The sequence below is a fragment of the Platichthys flesus genome, chromosome 21 (assembly GCF_949316205.1).
Source record: "Platichthys flesus chromosome 21, fPlaFle2.1, whole genome shotgun sequence".
Lineage (NCBI taxonomy): Eukaryota > Metazoa > Chordata > Actinopteri > Pleuronectiformes > Pleuronectidae > Platichthys > Platichthys flesus.
Genome location: NC_084965.1, coordinates 15,212,941 through 15,236,803, shown reverse-complemented (window position 1 = coordinate 15,236,803; position 23,863 = coordinate 15,212,941). Strand labels below are relative to the sequence as shown.

General features: G+C 43.0%; 1 protein-coding gene across 2 annotated transcripts in view; it reads right to left on the bottom strand.

The window, feature by feature from the left end:
- Positions 1-3,851: 3,851 nt before the first annotated feature.
- Positions 3,852-23,863, bottom strand: part of pard3aa (par-3 family cell polarity regulator alpha, a) — a 338,263-nt gene continuing 318,251 nt past the window's right edge. The window contains exons 22-24 of one of the 2 annotated variants that reach the window (XM_062379666.1): positions 20,152-20,269; positions 12,684-12,805; positions 3,852-5,309 (exon numbers count right to left, since the gene is read on the bottom strand). In XM_062379666.1, the coding sequence (XP_062235650.1) occupies positions 4,880-5,309; positions 12,684-12,805; positions 20,152-20,269 (670 nt within the window). In that variant the 3' untranslated portion in view covers positions 3,852-4,879. The remainder of the gene's footprint in view (positions 5,310-12,683; positions 12,806-20,151; positions 20,270-23,863) is intronic. The other variant, XM_062379667.1, reaches the window with a different exon arrangement.

Below are 23,863 nucleotides of genomic sequence, written 5' to 3'. Positions count from 1 at the left end.
GGGCCCAATGACGGTGTCTGCTGTTGATCACTGGGAATCTCTGAAGGTTTTCATTATGGCGGTAAAGCAGGAGGGGGAAGTTAAAGAGGCAGCAGAGCTCTTTGGGTGTGAGTAACGATGGGACGGAGCGGGGCCAGAGACAGCTTTACTGTTCCCGCGGCCTCTGAGGGGTTCAGGGCAGAGCACCCACTCAGTTACAGGCTGCGTTGTGTATCATGCTGGAATGAAACCAACTGTGTTTTGATGGCTTCAGATCACCTCCATGAATATGATGACGGAGGTTTCATCTGTGATGTCATCATTTGACATCACAGGGAACTCACTTCTCCAGACAAACACAATTTATTGTCCATGTAATATATTCTCACTGCACTGTTGAATGGCATCATAATGCTCCTCAGTAAATACCTTGTATAGCTTGAAACACTCCGATATCTTCCAATGAACCAAACAAACCTGGAACTGACCAGATGCAGAAACCAATCACTCACATAATGAAATCCTATATTCTGCATCCACACAAACAAATGTTTTCAAATCAAGATAGCCAGAGATCAAAAGAGAAACTCCCTCAGTTGAGCACGAACCTCTGCCAAGGCCCAGCAGTCCTCTCATGAAGCCTCATTTAACCTCATCATTAGATCCAGATTTTTTTTTGGATCTGCACACACGCATAAATATCAGTCCCTGTTACTGTTTTATTATTTGAAAAATCAACAGAATGTTGAAAAACGCCCTATTTCACAATGTTAAGGCAGTGAAGAAATAATCCTGGATCTGCCCCCTGATGAAGAGACAAACAGAGCAGATAAAAGCAGCCCCTCCGTGGCAGAGGTCATACGAGTGAAGAAGGCACGATCCTGACTTTGTGTGGAATGACAACACATCATTTTCAAATACGTCATTTCCTAAAGAAATGACAGGGCCCTGTGGTTTTTGCAGTGTGACTCAAACAGGAAGACAGAGCAGTTACCAGGGACTATTTTTAGTGGCGGATTAACACACATTTGGTTCTCAATTGAGTGTGTGGGCAGGATCCCAGTATGTGTTGGGCTGAGTCAGAAATTGAACCCCCCTCTGGTTGTTCATGGAAACGAAGGGCGAGTGTAGCTCATCCGTGTGTTCACAACTATGATGCTAAATAATTACTAATGTTCTAAACTTATAATAATATATTATTATTAGAGGCAAAATGGTCCCCTCTCTCCCTTCACCTCAATTTCACCCTCACCGTTGAAGATGAGACACACATGAGTGGAGGTCCAGTTGTGTTGTCTCGTACGTTTCCCCTCAGAGCAGACAGATTCCTTCAAAGACCTCTCCCTTCCTCTGGGAGAGGAGCGATTTGGCAGCAGTTCTGTGATGCCGGCCAAGCTCCTTCTAAAACCGGCCATTCCCCTGGAGTTCCACATCACTGAGTGAACTATTGTCTTTATCACCATCACAGGACGTGATCAGGAGTCGAGCCACGGCCTCCTGAGCAGCTGTTACAGACCTGTCAGGCACTGAGATAAAAGCGATGGAGGGACAGGGAGGACGAGTGTCTTTTCACGGAGGCTAAGCTTGTTTCTACATTCTTGAAGGTGTGAGATGATACATTCATAAAAATCCTCACTTATCTTATTTCATTTTTTTTGTTAAGCAGCTGAAGCTGTGAGGGGTGAGCTGTCGATCGCAGATGACTCAAGGGTTCTGAATTCTTCTCGTTCAAACACGAACCTCAGAAAGAAAATTGCCAACTTTAGTGATCAGGATGGAACACAATTATGAAATGAGTCATGCAGGAAAGGAAGCAGCGAGATTTTCATTACTTGCCTTCATTTATGCGTCTGCTGGTGTGTTGTCACGCAGAGAAACTCTTAATGATTCTTAAAGCAACACAATCAATGGAAAGTATTGTATCAAGGACTGAAAGCACACTGGATTTATTCATTGAAAAAAGTTCATATTGTATGTACAGAGAACAGCAGACACGGCTCTTAATGATGCACTGTTGTAAAAATGGAAATTGCACAATGCTTACATATAAGTCCTCTTAAACCCCCATAATACTATACTGTGGGTGATAAAAAAAACAATGATGGTCATAAAAATGTAATGAAACAATAACAATATATTTCTCATTCCTCCCAGGATAAAAAAAAAAAAAAGATTCTCTGAAACAATAACTTTACGGGAGGAATCCGTGTGTCACAGAAGTGCCACGCAAACATTAATTACACAACACAAATAATAAACACGTATTATGGGATAGGATCACATTTGCATGTGTGGAGGAAAAAACTCATTAGAAGTTGTAGAGAGTCGAAGTACGCCCCCCCCCCCCCCCCCCCAACACAGGCTCCATTCTACTACGTTTACATTTAGAAAATGGTGTTTTCAGACCAGTCCACACAAGCTGGCTCGTCTCCCACATGTCAATAGTTGTATCATTGTATCAAACACAGAATCTTACTGCACAACAGCTTTCAGTAGAAACCACAGGGTCAGTAATGCTTGTAGTTTATTGTCCGTGTTGTGTTCTACACTGGAAGCTGAGGTTAATGCCAGTCAGGGGGTCATGTGATAGGAGCCTGACGAATCAGCGAAGGCTTCGTCTCGATCAGAAAGTCCCAATCAACAGAGCTGAGTGTCTGTGTCATCGTTTCCAACCATCTCAGTTTCTGAGCATCCAGACTCAAACACAGTCCTGCCGTTTATAAGCTTGTGTTGACGTCAGCTGCATCAGCGGTGATGCATTTTCAAACAAAAAAGCAGCAGTACGCATGTAGCCAGTGATAAAAATACACAATCGAGATCATCCACACAAACAGAAAAACCCAAACATGTCGGATCTGACAGTCAGATGAATAAGCAGCCTTGTCGGTGACCTCCTGTTTGTGGAGCCGACTCAGAGGAATAGTTGTGATTACTCCATTGACTGAGTCATCTGGAAGGTCAGGCCTCCCAACTCCACTCCCTCCCACTCCTCTGCTCCGCTCCCACTCAGCAGCCAAGTGGTTAATACGGCTGCCAAGACATATTCAGAGACATACTGGAGCATCCAGTTACTGGCAGCGTGCACAGACACTTAAACACATGTCCACCTACATGAACACACACACACAAACACACACACACACACACACACAGTGGAAAATTGGGAGCTGAGCAAACACACTGCTACTGTAGTTTACTTACACTTGTAAGTGTGAGGAAGCACATACACAAATGCACACTCTCTTTTTTCGGCACTTGTGAAGACAAAAGCTCTTCCGTCATAACAGTTCTATCATTTCTATCAAGTTTTATTTTCTCATTATGATCTAGATCCCGAACCTACTAGGATTCATTTACAGTATATTATCCTTGTTACTACGACAACAGCAGTCTCCATTCACCTGCCTCTAACCAGGCTTCTCTGATAAACCTGATTTCAAGGCTTTGTGTTAACATACTGAAGGGAAACATTGCACCAAACTCTGAGTGAAAATGTAGCAGGACAAATTAAATTAAACCCAATTTTGACAATTACCCCAAATTTGAACATTATCTTTTTCAGAAAAATATCTTGACAAATGTAAAAAGTGTTATAAAGTGTCATCACTCGGACTAATGCTCAAATTCCTGTCATTACAGGGATACAAATACAGGAACACACACACACATACACACAAACAGGGTTTTACACGTACACTCTCACTCACACTTTGAAAACGCCACCACTCCCTATTGAGTGAATGATGAGTGGTTCATTATCAATGGACATCATCAGGAAAGGAAAACAAAATCAGCTCCATTGTATCCGGCCGCCCCACACTGAGGCCCCCGACTGCAGAGCCAGGTGCCCCCCCCCCCCCCCCCCCCTCATGCAACCACCATGATGAAATATTCAGTGAGAAACCGCTCAGACACCTATGGGTCCAACAAGGCTTCTGTTACAGCCAAGTCAAACTTGGGCCAGAGCCCTGCCAGCAAGGTCGCTGGTCCTTACCCCTCGCCGCACATGACAACAAACAAACACAAAGGGCTGCATTCATTTTTAATGAGGTACGTTAACTAATAACCCAGATCGACCCCATTTATCCTGCTGGATTCCCTGGGTGTAGGGGGGGATCTTAAGCTGTTCTCCACCACTGAGAGTCTGGTCTGGTGGTGTTGACAATGTAAAGAGAGAGAAGCGCGGAGATAAAGCAGCGAGCGGAAAGAAACAGAGGATTCAGGATTATCATATTGGAGGGGAAACCAAAAGGGAGGTACCTCCGAACAGAGGGGGGTTGAGTGGTCATGGCCGAAGCCCAGGCCCTGAGTCGGCGGTTCACACAAGCGGCGCTAACCTCCACACTGTGTCACTGCATGCCAACTCCTGCCAGCACGGACACCCCCCTACACATGTACAGTAGTGGCTGACACAGTCCCAGTGAACAGCAGGAAAAAGCCTGACTCACACAAGCAGGGTTTCCACTGGTTAGAGAACTGGCTGCGTCATGTGTTCCGAGTCATGATTTGGTTCTGTGACCAGTTGCCCTCAGCTGTTCTATTTGTTCTATTGAGTCAGTGATGGATGAGTCCGAGCTGCAGATCATGAGTCCACACATGTGGTCTGTGCCTACAAAAGGTGAACAATCAACAATCATTGGGTTAAAAGGCACTTATACACATATATGATCTTTGTGGACAATAAAACATCTCAACTCATTGGATTAAGCTAAAAAGGATTCTTAGAATAAAAAACATCTTTTTTTAAATATCAACATGATTTATCAACAATCCCATGAAAGTCTCAGCATTATATATATATATATATATATATATATAAAAATCATGTATTGCCCTCTTTGCATTTTTCCCTGTTGATGCTTTCTAGAATCTGTCCTAATCTTTAAGTACTGTTACGGGCTCAGGAGTAAAATTGCCTCCTTTTCTCCGAACCCTGAAGCCGGCTGAGCTTGGCGATCTGAGAAGGCGACGGTGGCACGTCCTGTCTGTAGGGGCCCTTGGATTGAGGGGGGGGCTGCACTGGGGCAGAGCCGGGGGTCTGAGTGTGGTCCCTGTTGTGGTCATAGGTGCTGCCGCCGCGTGGTTCCTGAGCGGGAGGCGGCCTGGCCTTGCTGGCCTCCTGGTCTCTGCGTCGCTGCTCCTGCCTCAGCAGCTCCTGAGTCTCGAGGAGGACGCGGGCGTTGAGGCTGGACGTTCCCAGGTAGCCGTTATGGGATCCCTGTCCAATGGAGTTGCGAGGGTTCTCCTTGGACGTGGGAGATTTCTCAGCTGGCAGGTACACCGTGTCCCGTATCTCCTGGGACGCCGTGCTGGGGTTCTTACGAGGCGGCCTAAACACACAGAGACAGGTAAAGAGTCAGTCTTCGTGTTGAGAGAGTCACCTTAAACATGATTCTAAAGGAGGGCAGCAGTTACCTCAGCTTAGAAAAGATAGCTTTTTTTCCTGCTTTGCCCCTGGGTCAGCAGTATTGAAGGGGATTTCAAAGGAAACTGCACTTCAGCAGAAAATGTGACCAATTTCCACATTTTGTGAGATTAAAAAGGGCTGTGGTCCCGGCACTGAGCTACAATACTGCAAGCAACATGGTCGGAGAGAAGCTGTAGCCCGCACACTGAATCCAGTGACATAAAGAGCCCGACATGAAAGAAGAAGGAAACAAATGGAGGAAACCTGAAACACCCACAGGGCTATTAGTTCCACATTGTAAACAATCACAAATGTTGGACCATCGCTGAGAAAAACGGCCGCTCTCATTCACTGAACTCCTTTTTGGAGATGCAGACAGCTGCACTTACAGCACAGACAGAGTGATGGAAGGCCTCATGGCGCTGTCTGCCTTTTACGCAACATCAGTTTGCCTGCCCCGGCTGCGGGGGTCATCGAGATTTGTCCAAGGGCCAGAAAGGCTTTGCTCAAAATAAATATATGACTAAACAAAATAATGAAAATGGCCCGTTATTGCTAACATATTTTTCCCTTTTTTACAAATCTTCCCAATCTTAAAACCAAGAAGGCACTTCACCGAGGAGTGATGATTTGAATTTGCAACTCAGGAAACGTAATTGCAGACCTGATTGAAAACGTTGCAGGAAGCAGGAAGAAGCTGTTTGTTGTGTTTGTCAGCAGGAAAAAGTGTCACTCTCAAAGAGCCTAAAGCAGAAAGACATGAAAAACCACTGCTATAAGGACGAATGATTTGGTAAATACAGATTTATCATGTCCACTAGACCAGTTTGCCCTGTGTGCATTGAAACAATTACTGTTGGAAAAGGACCCAATATCACAAAGAGTTTTATACGCCCCTTGAAGTTTTAAAGTTTTAAAATGCTGTTGGCTCTGTTTTCGTGTGAAAACTGCCGAGCTGGGCTTCACGACTTGAATACCATGCAGACACAGAGTTACATGTAGACAAAGTCCTGAGCAGTCAGAGGCTCATTGGCAATTTGAGAGCTGGATGTCCCGATGCCCGTGTAAATATTCAACTACTTAAACTGAAGAAAAGAGGGCGACAAGTGCAGCTCTTCAGTCTGTCTGGTTTCTCACCAAAATAACAAACCATTTACCGCTGGGGAATTTGAAGGAGTGCATGGTCACTGTTATGTAGGAACCTTCTAGCAGCATATCTATGGACAGGATAATTGCCCCTGTTAAGCAAATACCTCTGTCTGCTTCAAGAACCTCCGGCTGGTATCACGTCAAACAACACCCGGCGACTTGCACTGGATTGGTTCACGGACGCTCAACACATATCCCTGGCTACTGACGAGTCCACTGACCAAACCGACATTTCCCAGTAGTCTCTTATTATGAGGAAAAAAATAGAAATAATTAACCTGAATAGGGAACATTAAAGTGTGCAGCATTGACTGTTCAGCAAATATATGCCTGAATCTTAAACTTCTAGTGACCTCTCATTCCACGATGCCGCAGCTGGCTGAGGAAGAGCGAGGCCTTGGAGGCTTCATGGCACCCAGGGATAAAGTCATGGATTGATTTGGAGCAAAGAAATTCGAAAACGAGCAGCTGAGCACCTGCTGCATTGTGCAAGACAGAGAATACACATGCAGTGCTGCATTTTCAGGAGACATTTTTCCCTTTGAATTCTATTAATCAAATTGCAGGAATACAGCAGAGGGTTGATCCCTTTGCGTTGTGTTAGGGATATGTCACCCATCCGTGTCCTCTGCTGCTTGAGTTTGGCTTTTGTCTTAACGCCACCTTCGTTTATTGAAACCAGAAAACAACATATTCGGAGCTCAAGGACACCAACACCAAGCCTAAGTCTAGAGAAATACAGCCGCAGTCTATTTCCATTTTTACATCAAGTCCACGGCAGAGATGGAAATAAAAGCTGCTCTCCACGGCGATGGAAGCTAGAGAACTTTTTGGTGTTGGTTGGCGTAGTCTTCAAAGTCATTGGAGACAGTGGCCATGTCTGTGCTCACCAGGTCACCTTGGATGAAAACTATCAATTAGCATGAGAGGCACTCACTGTTAACAGGTCATCCAATCAGGTTTGTGTTTAGTGTTAAGTTGGTAGCTATATGCTTTCTTCTGAATTAAGAAACAACAACTTGACAATATCATCACTGACATTCTCATATGGGTCAAACTTCAGCATGACGGACACATTTCCGCCTCAGGATTTTGTTCATGGGATTCATTAGTAAATGTTATGGTCTATTTAACGTTTTATATGATGTGCAGATGTCTTGCAGGAAGCCGCAGTGATCTGTTCCATTCGACTGACTCTTGAAAGAGAAGTTTTTGGCAACTAAGCCCTGTCTCTTTAATTTATTTATCTCCCTAGCATGTTGTCACACAAGGCTGGAATTTGCTCTGATCTTTAGATTTTTAAGAGCTGTTAATTAAATCAATTCCGTCTTTCTCTTTCTTTTAGTTTTGGTTGTTGTTGTGAGTCACGGTTATGGTACATGTGAAAGAAATAAAATGAAATGTTAAATAAGAGCATCGGAAACAAATAAAACAAAAAGTTAAAAACAAGCATATGAGAAAAAACCTATACAAAATTATACATCAGAGCTTGCGGAGAGCACAAAGGAAATGTTAAGTACAAGCAGATGAAAAATATAAACCTAAATGTTAAATAAAAGAATGTCAAAAAAGAAAAGAAAAATGAGAGCTAGTTCCCAGCTGCTGCCCCACAAATTGCCCCACATTGACACAAGATTTCACATATTGTCTCTCATAAAAAAACTAACCCCCATGCTTCCCTTTTCAGAAATTAGCCCTGGATAGCCATCAATGGAAACTGCCAGTTTTGGGGCTACAGTCTTAATGACGGCCTGCAGTTTTAAGATCCATTAAGGCCGACCTGTGACAGTGTCTTCTGCGTCAAGGGTGCTAAAAGAAATCCCATTCACACCTCACTGCTCCATCGTGCGCTCAAGAAGCTTTGAGTTCACGGTGCAAAAGGCGGCAGATGGAGACAGGGGCCCAGCGTGCTCTTAGACCAAAACACCTGCATCTCTTATCTGACCGATCTCATTCCAGAGACGCTGAGGGGAACCAAAGACAAAAGAAGCTTCCTCTTGTGAAAAAAAAACAAGGTTTTCTTTGAAACTGAAACCTTAAAATTGTATACTTTACGACTGGACCAAAAATGAAAATAAAAAAAAGACGCAAATAGTTTCACCATTGCAGACAAGACCCAAACAGACACTAAAGTTGCCCAAAATGTAAATACACGTTTAGTTTTTCAATTGGAGTGATACTGAAGCAGTTTACAGCAGAGTTTTACAGACAAAATCTTCAATGGATATAACAATTAAGAAGATTCAGACCCAGACGATGTTCCCGCTGACCCCCCCGACCAAGGCTCAGTCTGGAAGAGGGACTAGGGAAAGGATTTACAATGACGTCCAGATGATAGAGCTATCTGATGTTTTCATTTCATGTCTCTATCTACTATCTACCAACCCTCAGGTTTTAGGGAGTCGTATTTAAACAACCGGTAGGATTTACAATGCGTTTCTATTCGGCACCATAAATCGTAATGCAGGCAAAGCATGCTTCAGTTGCATTGTGGAAAAGTAGACGTCTCTATTCTCTTCTTTATTGATATTTCAACAACTCCAATTAAAACATTTTCTCTCTGTGTCTGATTTAAGTAATTCTGATGGAAATCGCATCGAGCACTTAAGGGAGTTTTATTTCTCTCCAGTCTTCAACCTTCTGGTTCATTGTGGGAACTGTTTCTCGAGAATGTTCAAGGTCTCGACCTTACTATGTAAAGTGTTCTCGAGATAATGTAAGTTGTGATTCGGTGCTATACAACTGAAAATGAATTGAAATAAAAGAAGGCCTTGTGACAGGAAGGGAATTGTATGCAATTATCTTCTGTACACGTGTTGCACAGATACATTTGGTTGTTACTCTCTTTATGTGTGTGTGTGTGTGCATGAGGGTAATTGGCAGAGGGGCAGCTGTAGGGCCAGACTGCAGAGAGAGCCCCACCACATGCTCCATATCTGGGTTTCGCTGTCTGGGCGAGCCGCCACACATTTACACCCCGGTTTGGCGTACAGCAGCCAGTGCCGTTCACGAGGGAGCCGCTCATTTAGAAACGCTGGACGACTGTTTTACAGGCCTGCGATCTGCACTTCCACTGTGAACTTTTAGATTTTAAACTAGATAAGAGAAGAAGGGGGATTCAAGGGGAAATTCTATGGCGGCAATGAGGAAAGAGCAGAAATGGCATTGTTCCACAGGAATGTAACAGTGATTGATGCGTCAGGGGAGCTAGTTCTCTTATCACCTCCACTCCTGCGCCAGAATATGTCACAAAGTAGATTAGTTACATTTACAGAGGGAGGGGATGGGAAAATACATCATGCCAAGGAGCGGGGTAAATTTAGAATGACAGAACATAACAAACAAAGCCAGGAAGTTGGCTCGCAGAGAAGTTTTGTGGCTGCTGTGTTTCTTTAAAACAGCTGGGAAGAATCAGAGTTCATGAGAAGGGGGAGAAAGCAAGCGCACACACACACACACACACACATGCTCAGATACAAATTGATTAGAGGAAAAACCAAATGCATGCATTGGGCAATGGAAAAATCATTTCGAAATTATACAAATAAATTGTTAACAAACCTGGAATAATGTTTTCTTTACCAGCGTGGAACAATTTAGTTTGGGCTGAGGAATGCAAGAGCTGCACGGATATACGCGAGAGATCCTGGCAGTTGGGGCCACAGTTAAGCGTCTTATCTTGACCACATTCGTGCGTGTGTGTGTGTGTGCTAGTGCGCCTCTTTCAGGCTAATCAGTGGTCTCTCTTTCCTACTAACACGCTCATTCCTCTCCCAGCCCCTCTCGCCATCCGCTGCCTGTCTCCGCTAATCCTGCTCCAACAACAAGCCTTCATTAGTGCTCTTCCAGTCCTCACATCCCAGACAGCAAGCTAAGCCTGGCCGTCATCAGATAACCAGCCACCATGGCTTCTTCTGGAAGTCTTTGGGAAGAAGATATTTTTGTGAGTGTTTGAGTGTGTGAGATGCTGGGGTTGGCTGTGATCGTGGTGGTGGCGGGGTCCCATTTTGGCTGAACGGCTCACTGGTTAGGCTTCCTGTTTTGGAAGAGAACGACAGGATGAAGGGGTTCCAAAGAGAAGTGGTTGGCGTTTGGGAGAATTGTGGTTATTAATCTGCGAATGTAGACTCCAGCTCCTAAATGAGCAGCAGTGTTAGACACAAGATCTATAAAGCCTTAGCCAGGGTCAAAGGTCAAGCCGGAGCTCATGCGAGTCCTCGCTAAAAGACGCTATGAGATTATGAGAGGAATGTATATCAAAGGCCACCCTCGCCCGGCTTTTTGGTCAGCCAGACGAACTTTCCCAAGAGAAGTGATCCGCGGGGAGGGGGGGGGGGGGGGGGGGGGCTGGAGGCAACTGTCACATCACATGAGATGCCAGCAGATAACACCTATGAAGGAAATGCATAGATCGGTCTGGCTCATACAGACCACATTGATTACGGGTCTATGTGGATCACAAATCCATAGCTTTAGACAGGAACATGCTTTAATCGACCCGAATGGGACTGCTCAGAGAGAGCAGAGCAGCTAAGAAGAAGTGACTGCTGTTAGTGGAGGGAAAGATTGAAATCACAGGGGAACAGACTCACTTTGGCCAAGAGAACGAAAATACCACACACATGTGCTGTATATACACACATTGAGTGTCCTGTCTGTTTTTAAACTGGCAAAGCAGCCAGTGAAAATAAACAAGACTTCCCTTTGGAACACACTGTATATTTCAAAACACAAACACTTTTTTCAGTGTGGAAATGTTTAATGAGAAAAGGAAATGTTTGTTTTATTACTAAAATTAAATCTCTTTGTTTGTCAGTCAAAGTATAAAATCTACGACTTCCCCCTGAAAGACGAACAATCCGATCAAAAGCTGGAGACCCCTCAGTCTATTCTTCAAGTCAAGCATAGTTTTCTTTTCTTCTTTCTTACGACTTCATGAGGACATTTCTGTCCCCAGACGTCCACTGCAGGGTGAGCGCACCTCACTTTCATGCTGCCCTCTCGGGTAAAATCATTCCACTACGTCAAGTCATCCTTTCCGCTTGGTGAAGATGTCTGCGTCTGGACCCAGGGTCAGTCTGAGAGAGACGGAGGCAGCTGCCCAGTCGGGCTCCGAATAAGGTTATTTTCTACCTTCCGCTAAGAGTTACTGGATTTAAAGCTCAAAACTCCAAAGACTATAGAATCTGTCTTTTGTTTGGTATATAGTGTTGAAAAACTGTCACTGTGAGTGTCCCTCCAAATCCGGTTCCAAGATATGTCCGTACAAAAAACTATTGCCTGATGTTTTACATGAAAAAAGGACGAACCATGAATATTCATATTGTACAGCCTCATGATATTTGACTGACACATTTTACAGCCTTGATAGAATCAGTACCTTTGCAACTCTCTCTTTAAACATGTAAAGCTTTAAATATGGAGATGTTTCACCAGCAGTGGTTGGTTTCGCAATTTGCATCGACTAAAGTGTTTCAGAGGATCTTTGCAGACACTTTACAGAGCGATGGCAGGAAATGCAAATAGTGCTACTAAACTCCTTCTCCCCGCAAGGCCTCCAGACGTGAGATATTGGATATAAGCTTTCTTGGCATCTCTTTGACTTATATGCAAAGGAATCGAAACAGGAAGATGGGGAAGATAAAGAGCAGCAGTTGTAGCTCTGAAATCATCAAGCTGATTTAAGGTGAGAGATTGCCGAGAGAAAAACCCTTTTAAAAACAGGATTTCAGAGCTGGTGATCATAGGAAAGAGGGGCGGGGGCATAGCTGTGACAAAGTCATCACTCCCTCAGGGTCAACATCGACTTAATGAAGTTTGAATATCAGTCAAATAATTCAAAGCAATCACATTAAATGATTGAATTCAAAGACTTTTGCTGAGAATAATTTAAATGAGTTGAAAGTGGCTTTGTGGCGATTTACTTTGTAGCCAAAGACATAAGATAAAGCACGTGTCCAGGAACAAAAGAGGTAAAAGGTCCAAATATGAAGAAAGGAAATTGATGGAAATCGAAAAAGTCAAATGAAGAGGTTGAGAAAGGGCAGGGGGAACGTGATAAGTCAAAGTCTGGGCAGGGAGAGAGAGAGCGAGACGGAGGCTGATAGGCAGGCGGTGACAAGGAGGCAGGGGAGGAGGGATGTCTCACCGCGGCAGGGAGCTGTACTGTCTCTGCGCCTGTTGGAAACCGTCTCTGTCCTCTTGCTGCTCTTTCTGAGTCTCCACTGTCACAGAATGACGTCCGCTCTGCGTCTCTGTCCCATTGCTCACCTGCAAACGTTAAATTAAACAAGACAATGCACAGTTTAGAAACAGAGAGACATAACACCAAACATTTCATTCTGTGGACACGCTCAATACATCCGAACCACAGCAGGCTTGTTTGCACACTCATATACACACACATTCTTAAATGGTGGAATAGATGTCCCTCGACACAGCAGGTGGTTTGACAGTGTGAGGCCTCCTGTGGTTTCTGGCTGCCCTCAGGGAACAGGTTGTTAGTGGCTGTGAATCCATGATGACAATGACACTGAGGAAAGCACCTGAGCTGGTGGAGGAAAACTGCCTCGTAATCCTGTTGAAGGCCTAATTCATAGAGAGTTATATCATTCTATCAATTATAAATCCTTGGTTAATTAGAATGCCAGACAACACACTTTGTACTTAAATTCTTTATTGGCAAGAGGAATCTTTCGGTACTGTAAAAACCTTTAAAAAAGTGTGGTTGACTTTGAGAACTACAGGTGGACTTGGGTTATCATGGAGGGTAATCAAAGAATAAGGTGGAATGTTCATAGCTCAAATTCTTTATATTAGCAAGGAGGTTCCAGGTTAGAATCGTGGTTGGGCCGGGGTCCTTTGAATGGGGAGTTTGCATGTTCTCTTGCCTCGGGTTTCTCCAGATACTCCGTCTTCTATTCTTTTCAAATGAAAAGAACTAAGTGGCCTTGTCGTTTCTCAAGAGCAAATGGGTGCTAAGAAAAGCAGCTGTCAAAGCAAAATTAAAATCCATCTTTTAATCAACACTTACGCACCAGTACGCAGCCCTGAAGATATAAACTATAGATGAGTATAACCATAGTCTCTGCCTCATTTCACAGATCTGAGTGCGATTGGCCTCGATCACACATCACAAACCTGCACCAGCATGTGTGTGTGCTTGTGTGTTTGTTATCTGATGATCATCAGCTTGGTTGACATGGAGATATCATCTCCCCAAACGCAGTGAACTGCTAACAAGCTGCCTGATGAAAGAACACGACAAGCAAATTAAATGGAGGCGAGATGAGGAGGTGTCGTGAGCGTGGCTTGACCAAGCAGCAGTTGTTAAGGCTTGCGTGTTAATGTGGTCGGCAGGTGTATAATGTATATTCAAATATGTATGTAATATTTTTCACTATTTTACTGTTCAGCTGAGTTTTCACAACTTTCAAAAAGTCAAGTGTTTTGAATCTTGGTAGGAGACCTTTGTACATTTTGAAAACTTTGTGATACTATGTAGGGTAGAAGAAGGCTAATGGTGCATGTTAGAATGGATTGATGGGGTAGAGGTGTGGGGGCGTAGGGAAAGGCTGTCAGCCAAAGTGTCTTTGGAAACATCTTGTGTTGTTCAAATGGCTGTTATTCTCCTCTCATGGACAGCTGTAATAACAGTGCAATTACATTTCACTCAGCGTCAATAGCAAGTCCTCTCTCGAGCCCTCCAAGACTTAAAAACATAATAGTATTCCATGTGGGTGAAGTGAATTGGATTCATATGTTTCAGGTTTCTGCAGCAACAACACGTTTCCCCCCAGTTCAGAGAGTCAGTCCCACGTAAAAATCTGATGAAGTGGAAGGGAATCAGAGAAGTTGTTTTACTGCGGCCAAATGTGGTGGTGAGAAAATAATTAGTCACGCACGCTGAAAGTTTTTAAATGTGATCTGAAAGACAAGTGGTGAGGAGTCCGGGGGGGGGGGGGGGGCGCTTGATGCTTTGGTTAAGGTGTGTGACACCAAGCCGGGGAGAAATGTATGAGAAATATCCGGGAGAGAAAATCAGTCAGTGTAATGGTATTATCCAGGGAAGCAGAATCAGATTATTCCATGTTAGGCCTGGAATACAATGCCACATAAAACATGACATTTGGTGAAATCAAATCAAAGTGACGTCCCTGTTCAATTTTATCCAATAACCTGAAAAATGATGGCTATACAGCACGCTTTTATCCCCCTCCCCCCTTGTTTCCTTGCTGGTGTCAACGACAAAGCAGGGAGAGGTAGGAAAAAAATCTCCACCTGTTAAAACATGGGAGCATTCGCAGACGGTCAGCCAGGAGGGGACATAATTATGAAAATTATTTGCAGCTATCAAAAATCCGGGAGCAGGAAAGCAGCTGGCAGGGGGCTGAGCTTAGAAAAGTTCAAAATATAAGCAAGACGGCCAAGGTGACACATTTCTTTGCTACGACCTATTAGATATCACACCAGGTTGCTGTGATGGGTCAGCACTGGTCTTAACACCAACATTCCTCATGATGCTGTTTGTCGGCCACCACAGAGTGTTTTAGTTTTTTTAATAGAGCAGCCGTGCTTTTTACCAACAGGCATATGGAAGACATTTATGTTGCTAATGGGCAGAGGGAATGAGAAGAAAGTGAGAGAATGTTAGTGAAACACCACATCCTGACGAAGGCCCAGCTGGATAATGATTCTCTCTTAAAGTCCTTGTCTTGGCCCAATTCCGCCAATTTATCGTGAGCAAGCCCCGTCCATTTGAGGTTGCGAGGGTGTGTAGCTCTGGGCAGAGAATCCATCTGAGAGCAAGCAGTGTGGTCCCTGGCCCAGGAAACTGAGCAGAATTGGTTGTTGGACGGGCTATCTCCACATCGCTGAAGGACTCACACAACACAACACAGCACGACAAAATGTTGTGGTCTCATTTTTTACAGGGGAGATATCTGTGTGGATGAATGTGTGAGGTAAAAATGCTTCTCCCTCCAGTATCTCTTATCTGCTAACACAGTTTTGTATCGCTTATGAAACGACTGCGGTAGAAATGCTGGATGTGTTTGCATGTGTACATATATGTGACTGTGTGTTTTTTTCCCTGTATATCTGCAGTAGGGTGGAACAGTGAATCACTTTTTTTTTAAAGTCTATTTCACAACTCACTGTAACTTATGAGGTGTTGTTCAAATGTTTTGGCAAAGACCTATCGCTCATGGCAGGTGCAATCATGAGATCAGTGCACCAACACACTTGCTACTTGCACAACAGTGACCAACACTTATCTGGAATCTACTCATGCAGCCTCAACAGATGGTAAACTAAAGGAAGCCAGACAAAGGTTTGACTGAAATCAAGAAAAGTTACATAAGTAGCAGAATAATACAGTAATGAATCACGAGAGTAACAAGACTGCTGGATTTTATATAAAGTTAGTTCTGATCTGTTCAGAACTGAAAGACCTCAAATGCATCAGTGTGTCTTGGTGAGTTTGCACCTGTACTTAAAACAGTCCACTTGTTATCAGATCAGTGAGGAGGGATTGATATAGCTCTCAAGAGATCACATGTATTACGTTGCTGCTCACAGCCAGGAGCTCAAACTGATAACTCAAACCTGTTGCCCCTTTGCGAAGTCAAGTGACTGCGGCTAAAAGTGGCTTATTCTTCACATGATCACATAGGAAAGATTACACAATCACAACGGAGCAACCACCAACATAAAAGCACCAGATTCCGAGTGACCAGAGTTTATGCAAACATAACAAATGCTTGTAGAAGCCCGTACCCTGGTAGCAGGAGAGCGATAATACATTCAAAGGAATTCGTATAAATAAGGGCTTTACAAGCTGCTGTTGGTGTGTTTGATCCAAGGTACCAGCATGGCGCTCCCACTCGTCTGTGTGGTCATGCTTGTCGGTCCTCCAACGCAACAGCACAAATTGATTTTATGCCTCAGTCAAAGAGTGAGAGAGAGAAAGCCAACTCTTGGGGAAAATACATAGCGTTTTATGATGAACATCTGGAAATCCCCGCTCACATAGCAGCAGTTAGGGAGGGAGAGAAAACATGCCAGCTCTAATTGTGTACTTGGGGCGACATGATAGACAGGGCTTCCTGTGTCCCACTCATTATTCCATTAAGGAGGAGCTGGGGCTCGAATGCTGACCCCAGCATTGTCATTACAGGCGTTCACAGCGGACATACCTGAGCTCAGTCTCCAACACCCCAGAGACAAGCCATTTAAATATCCAGATTTTCCCTCTTTTAAAACAAAAACAAAAGTGAAACATATTTAAAGGGGAATCTGTAGATGTTGACCATTAAAAGTGAATTAAAATATTACTCTTTAAATTATATTATTTCACCACCAGGTCCATTAAGTAGCTGTTTTGTAGCTCTCCAGAATTAGGAGCTCAGCCAAGGAGGTTATGTTTTCACCCGCTATAGTTTAGACGTTGATTTGTTTGAAATGACGACACATTATCAACACTGATCATCACATAATGATCGATCAGACATGTGTGTAAACTCAGTCTGGGTAAAAACAACAGAATGTGTAAACTTGTATGAAGAGCCGGAGGAGATGGCAGCTGGCTCGATTTGGCCCACTTCGGTTGGCACGGTGCACGGCGGAAATCATAAAGACACAGAGAGGACCAGTACATTACTGACAGAGCCAGTAAAAACTGTATAAACATAACTCTATTATGGTCCAAACATGTATGAAAAGACCGCAAATGATCACTGCAATTGGACTTAGTGGAGCTGTGCATGGCTCTGCGGGTATCTGCCCTGGACCAGATGGTGCTATAGTTGGGCTGTGCACCTTCTCTCTTGGGCTGTGGAGCAGTCTGTGGTCACTGCCTCCATAGCCAGGTGGAAGTTTTTTTCTATAAAATTATGTTGTTGGAATGGAATTAATTCATTCAGTTTTTTCAGTGTCTGAAATGGCTATTCAGTGTGTGGGGTCTATGTCAGCAGCGAACCCGAAACGTTTGTTTATTTATCGCAGGTCATATCGTCATCGCAAAATTCAACGTTATTGCATATCACATATTTTCCTAATATTGTGCAGCCCTTACAGCTTTTAAATGAACCTGAAGCGCCTTTGCAGAACAAATAATAAAACCTTAATAGCTTAAAATAATTAATTTCTGTGTTAAGGCCATAACAAAGTCACCTTCAGTGCAGGGACGACTTGCATCTGCAGATGTTAATGTGGAAGACATTAAACTTTCATCATGACCATTTTGCCGGAAACACTTTCACTCAGTTTACAAAAACTAGAGGTCACAGAGATATTTCGTCACAAAGGACAATATTTTGCAATGATGACGAGTGAAATCCACAGTTTGACAGACCTCATATTCTACACAAAACATATCTGCAATAGGCAAGAAGAGAAAACAGCTACAAGGTTTATAGAGTCGCTCAAAACTCTTTAAAAAATAAATAAACTGATGTCACAAATGCCTCCACCTACACTTATGAAACCAACATTTGAAAAGTTCACTCTCTCAAAGTTTTAACGAGTTTTCAATTTCATAATCACTCTAAAAATATACAGACTATAGGTGAAGAATAGTTTCATCCTCTGATGTATTTTTATTTCTTCTTCCTGCTCTTAAAAAGACTGTATCTGTATCATTTTCTTCCTCCTGAATCTTTTCAAATCCAACATAAATGTGTCACCTCATATTTTACCGCCCTCTTTTCTTTTCATACTTTCCCTTTGTTTTCCATATTTGAATTATTGTCCCGCCTGTCAAAAATAAATTCATATCCGTTCTGCTTTTGGATGACACTAAGACAGGATTTCCCCTTGAATTTATCTAATCAGCGTCAACACAAAACATGGGTACGGCTGTATCTTTCCTAACAAGCTCTGCCATTGTGAATCCTTGTTCAGGACTAAAATAACATGAAAGAGGGCTAATAAAACAGACTTCAATACTCCAGGGCTGGCCCTATATCTTCTTACCCGTGGAATAGCAGGGGTACGCTCAACAATGTCAACAATCACAAGCAATTAGGAGCTCAGTGGCTCAGAGAGACTGCGGAGTACTGAGCAAACAGTTAACATCTCGGTCTGACAGCAAGAGAGAGAGAGAGATTAAGAAAACAGTGCAGTAAGATATTCTTCTTTCAGTGGTTTTCAACCGTGGGTAGGACTAACACTGAAGCTAATCCAGAGCAAATAAGGTATTTCTCTGTGTGAGAATGAGGAGGGAGGACGAAGGAGGGAATGTGGTGGGGAAATATGCTGGTGTGTCTGAAACAAACTCATTTAGACAAGAGGAAAAACAGTAGAAAACGCCTGCCACTCCAGAAACCCATTCAATTGGCCAACTGACACCAATAATTCTCCGGGAAATTTGATGGCAAATATTTTTTTACCTTCAATGTCTGACATTTTTACCCATAATTTAGAAACAGCTCTACTAACCATTTTTCTTCTATAACCAGATGTGAAATGTCAAAAAAAAAAAGCCATTAGAGCAAAAAACATATACAATACCTACCTACCTTAAATTTTTTCCTGCTTCACTATATGAGTATAAATAAATAATAAAGTGGAAATTAAGTTTCAACTAATAAGTTTAATGTGAACAAATCACTGTATGTAAACAGCAGGACTGCATGTAACAAAAATCTGGGAAATCTATGGGTAAAAGGATCAAATAAAGTGTTTTTTTACTTAAACTGCAGGCACAGCTAAAGTTTTCATGCTCAGCAGGGAAGGATACCAGATCAACTCTGAATTAATTAACACAGGAATTAACTAGATTACTTTTTTTCCAATTATGAGGAGTAAATCCCATTGTTCCTACAGATCAATCATGGGAGAGGAGGATGGCTTAAAAAAACTCCTAAAATTTTAATTCAAATTTTTTTTAATTTAAAAATCCCTTTAATGGAGTCGGATGAAAATTAAAATGAAAGAGTGCCGGAGTGTAATCAAATTCTGTCGCCTTACTTTGCAACAGAGTCCCAAATAGTCACTTGTGTCCCTTGTTCATCTCCTCTCTGCCTTTCTGCCATAACTGAGTCATATTTAGTTGTTTTTTTACAAATTACCATTTTGTTCCCAAGGTTGAATCCCGAAGAGAAGAAAAAATAAACAGTTTCAGGGATAGATACAGTTTGTATAATGGCACTTTCCACAACGAATGAATTCTGAGTTTGTTGTTATATCAATTATTATTAAATTTCACGAGGTAACATTGTCATTATAGTTTGTCCCTGGATGCATAATGGTAATGTAGTCTGTAGAGATATATAACTAAACACTGTATCTTTCTTGACAATGCAAGAAACTCATTTCCCCTCAATTTTAGCATTAACATTGCTCAGAAAGTAGAAATTTACTGGAATGTTTTCTACTGCTGTAGCAGTGAAAATCATCACGAACCAATCAATCAAATACCAATTAAAGATATGTTTCCTAGCACCGACATGTGTTTGTTAGAGTTTGTTGGTGCCTGTGGTCAAGTGTGAGACCAACTCTGAATGAAGTGAGGTCAGGTCACAAGAAGATAGTAAGGTAGGATTGTATAGTAAATGTGTTTGCGGGTCTGCGTAGCTCAGTGCTGCTGATGGAGCACGTTTCCATTGGACACTCACCAAAGATGGGTCGATACTATAGGTGTGCTGATGGTCATCGATGTCCTCATGTATGGCCTGCTGGAACTCATGCCTCAGCCTTTGTATCCGGTCATGGTTACTGGGAGCCATCTGACTGCTGGGGAACAAAGAAACAGTCGGTAAGATTGTGGGAATAGTCGTTTCGAATCCAGATGAAGCACTGAGCAGTTATTTGGAGGGTAACTTTCCAGGAAAACTTCCACTCGGAAATCACACCTGGCACACCACTCTTACCAGCATGTTGCTCCAGATGCTTGTTCATTTTTTGAATAATTCACTTGACCACCCGAACACCCCTCTAAAGGATCCCCTTGATCTGACAGTCATTATTCCCTTTTGCATACCGGGCTGACATCGCTTCATGCTTTTCTTCCTACACTCCCTCTCACCATCTATTGCTCCTTAACATCCCGATAACTGAAAGGGTCCCTCGTGCACCATTGTGGATGATGCATATCCCTTTTAGACTGCAGGAGAATATTGGCCTTTTATGGTACATAGTCATTAAACATTGTGGAAAACCCTCATTTACATCCCCTTCATTAAAGGGCTTTGAGGGGCCTGTCAATAGGAATCGATATTCTTCCTTCAGCTTAATCAGGCTCTCCTTTTATCAGCAGCTACAGAGGCAGCGAATGACAAAATGCATAATTATGATCAGACAACTGGCTTGATAATAGGCCTGCATTTATGCATACCACAGGGATGAAAGTGACCAAAGGTTAGGAATTTGTGCTGGGAGGGGATGGGAGCGTGGGGATGTAGGGAGTGGGATGGAAGGTAAAGGAGATAAAGGCAGGAGGGGTTCTGGGGTTTGGTGCTGAGAGAAAAAAGGGAAAGGTTAATCAAGAGCATGTGAGACAAGAGGAAGAAAGGAACTCAGCCGGTGTGAAGAAACCAAAATCGGCAGGAAGACAAAGAGCAGAGAAGCCCAGGTGGGTAAAACATTGTCACAATAAACACTTGACTCGAGGACCTGTCACCCTGTCACTGTGCGTGTCCAGTTGGCATGCCAGCGGTGGAAATGATTGCTTGCTTGGGCCCAGTGGATTCTGGGCACATTACGGTGATAATTGTAGATTAGAATGAGCACATCCCTCTGATGGTAATGGGCACGAAGACATGCTGCCAATCAAGCTTCATTAAAAGCACAATAAATAGCAGCTCATAAATGATGCTAGGATCTCAGAGCATCCCCCTGAGTAGCACTTGGTGAAGTGTAGTTATCTTGTTATTCGTATTGCCTGATCAAAATCAATTGTATTAGTTATACTCCATTTGATTCCTATAGCTTTATGTGTGTGGGAGTGCATTATGCCTTTATGTGGATGTGGGCAATTAAGTGGCTCACTGGGGTGTGAGGTCCGTCCATTACTGTTCGTAATGTTGGTAAAAGAAGAGCCAGTGTTCATAGACTATATGTACAAATCTATGACAGCACTTATAGGCTAATAAAATAAGAAATTTCCCTTTAAAATGTTGTAACTAATTGATAGATTGAGAAATAGCAGTTTCAGAAAGACCTCTACATCTATTTAGTTGTTATTGTCATCTCCCGACTGCCCCCACAGGTTTCTCTGTTTGCCTTAGCTATACTGTGCACACACACAGCCATGCAATTGAGAAGGAAAAATGAAAACATATCAGCAATTCTGAGTTGATTCTGTTTATGTTTTCTCCTGCTAATGCATATTCTGAAATACAGGTCACCATGATCCTTGCTTGCTGAGAGAGAGAGAGGTCTGGTGGAAAAAGACCAAATATAGAACTGGAAAGCCCAATACATGCAATTAGCTTAATCCCTGAGGCTGGTCAAAGAGAAGCCTCCAAACAAACAACCTCGTACATTTTTTTCTTTGACCCTCCAGGGAGGGTCATTGCTAGCATCAGCATCTCAAACAGCCACGACCTGGCTAGAGGAATCAGGGGGTGCAGTGAAAGCCAGCTGGGGATCCAGACAAAGACATTCAACCCTGGCTATAAACAAGACTACGTGACTCCATATACACTCACAACATTAGACGACCTATTGCCCTTCTGTCACCCACTTAATGCATCAAGAAAGAGGAATTGCCTCAATCGCTCCAGTATGTGGTGGATAAAGTGGTGGGGTGTGCACTGCAAGAAGATCAGCTGAGACAAGATCTCCAGAAAATTAAAGAAATAGCAGCACATCACTTCATATTATTTCCCCAAGAGCTACAAATGGAAATTGCATCAAATATGAGTTGGGAGTGGGGGGAGGATTTAACTTGGGCTGAATTTGTCATGGTGGTTCAAAGGAGGCCTGTGCAATATCTAGATTATCTCTAGGGGTGTCTCCTCTATGTCCTCCATCCAGCATGGTGGGAGTTGATGGGATTCTTGGAAAGCACTCCTTGTAATTATTCAGTGTAAATATATTCATATGGAAAGAGAAAAGAGTTGTATGATAAGCAGTGACGAAGGGCAGGAATCAACCACAAAGTGGCATCAGAAGATGGATTCTGCTTCCTTCCCTGAGAGCTCCTCAGAGCTGGGGTCCCTCAATGCATAATTAGTCAGCATGATCGTTGCTGATGCATCAGGTGTCACTTCTTTCCAGTTCCCCCATGAATACATCAGTGTCTGTAATTGGCCTGAAGAACAAGAAGTGTGAAAAAAGATTGGGGGAAAACCTGGTAGCAGTTTATGTAAGGATGGATGTGTCCATGATGCCAAAAATATAAGGCTATGAAGGAATAGGAACGAGCACTGCTCATCACTTTGCCGTAAGCCATGTCATGTTTATGCTTAAGGGAAAATGTCTGCATCATGATCGCATTAGCTTACAGGGCTTAATCCTGCTGCAGTTTTTTCTTATGAAAGTCCTCATTTTAAAATATATTTCAAAGGAAAATAGGATACTGCCTGTAAAGTAATTAAAAAACATGGGGGAGATAAAGTATCCATATGCTACAGAGTTTTCACAGCCAGCATCTTCATTCTGGCCTGCATAATGAGGTCTGCTCAAAATTCATTTGTGTGTTTGCAGACTGAAATGTCAGCAAATGGCCTCTCAGGGTGGCAATGCTGCTCCCATATGCATGCAAACATGCCCACACAACGGAGGGTGCAACACACAGACGTAGAAAGAGACACAAAGACGACAACACACACTCATTATCTCACTTTCCCCGTCTCCTCACTTTAGAGACACTCATATTCAGTAAAGTCACACTACTGCTGTATTTACAGATTTGGTTGAGAGCTTATTCTGAGGGCTTACCGGGTGAGGTGAACCTGTGAATTCACAGGCATGCAGAGTCATGTCAAACAACAAGGATTCAGGCCTGTTTGAACAACAGCAGACTCTCCACTGATCTCCTCCTCCCGCCGCTGCTCCAACTCATCCTTATTTAGAAAGGATTAAAAGTAGCTGAAGTTGGGAAATACCATATAATACAACAAAAATAAGACCCAAGCTCCCTGAACTTATTATGAATGTGGCTTTGTGACAGAATCAAATGTTAAGATAGTATTCATAACCCCTTGCAGGGTTACAAGCTATAAAGCAACTCCTTTATTTGGGCACTTGTTTAGTAGAAGGCCATGAAAGGGCAGTTGTATGAATATCTCTATAAGCGGACATATGTGTGACCTCCATCCCACCTGTGTTTTCAAACCTGACCTGTGGACAGGGGTCATGAGCCCTCTGAGGCAGCAGTTGGAG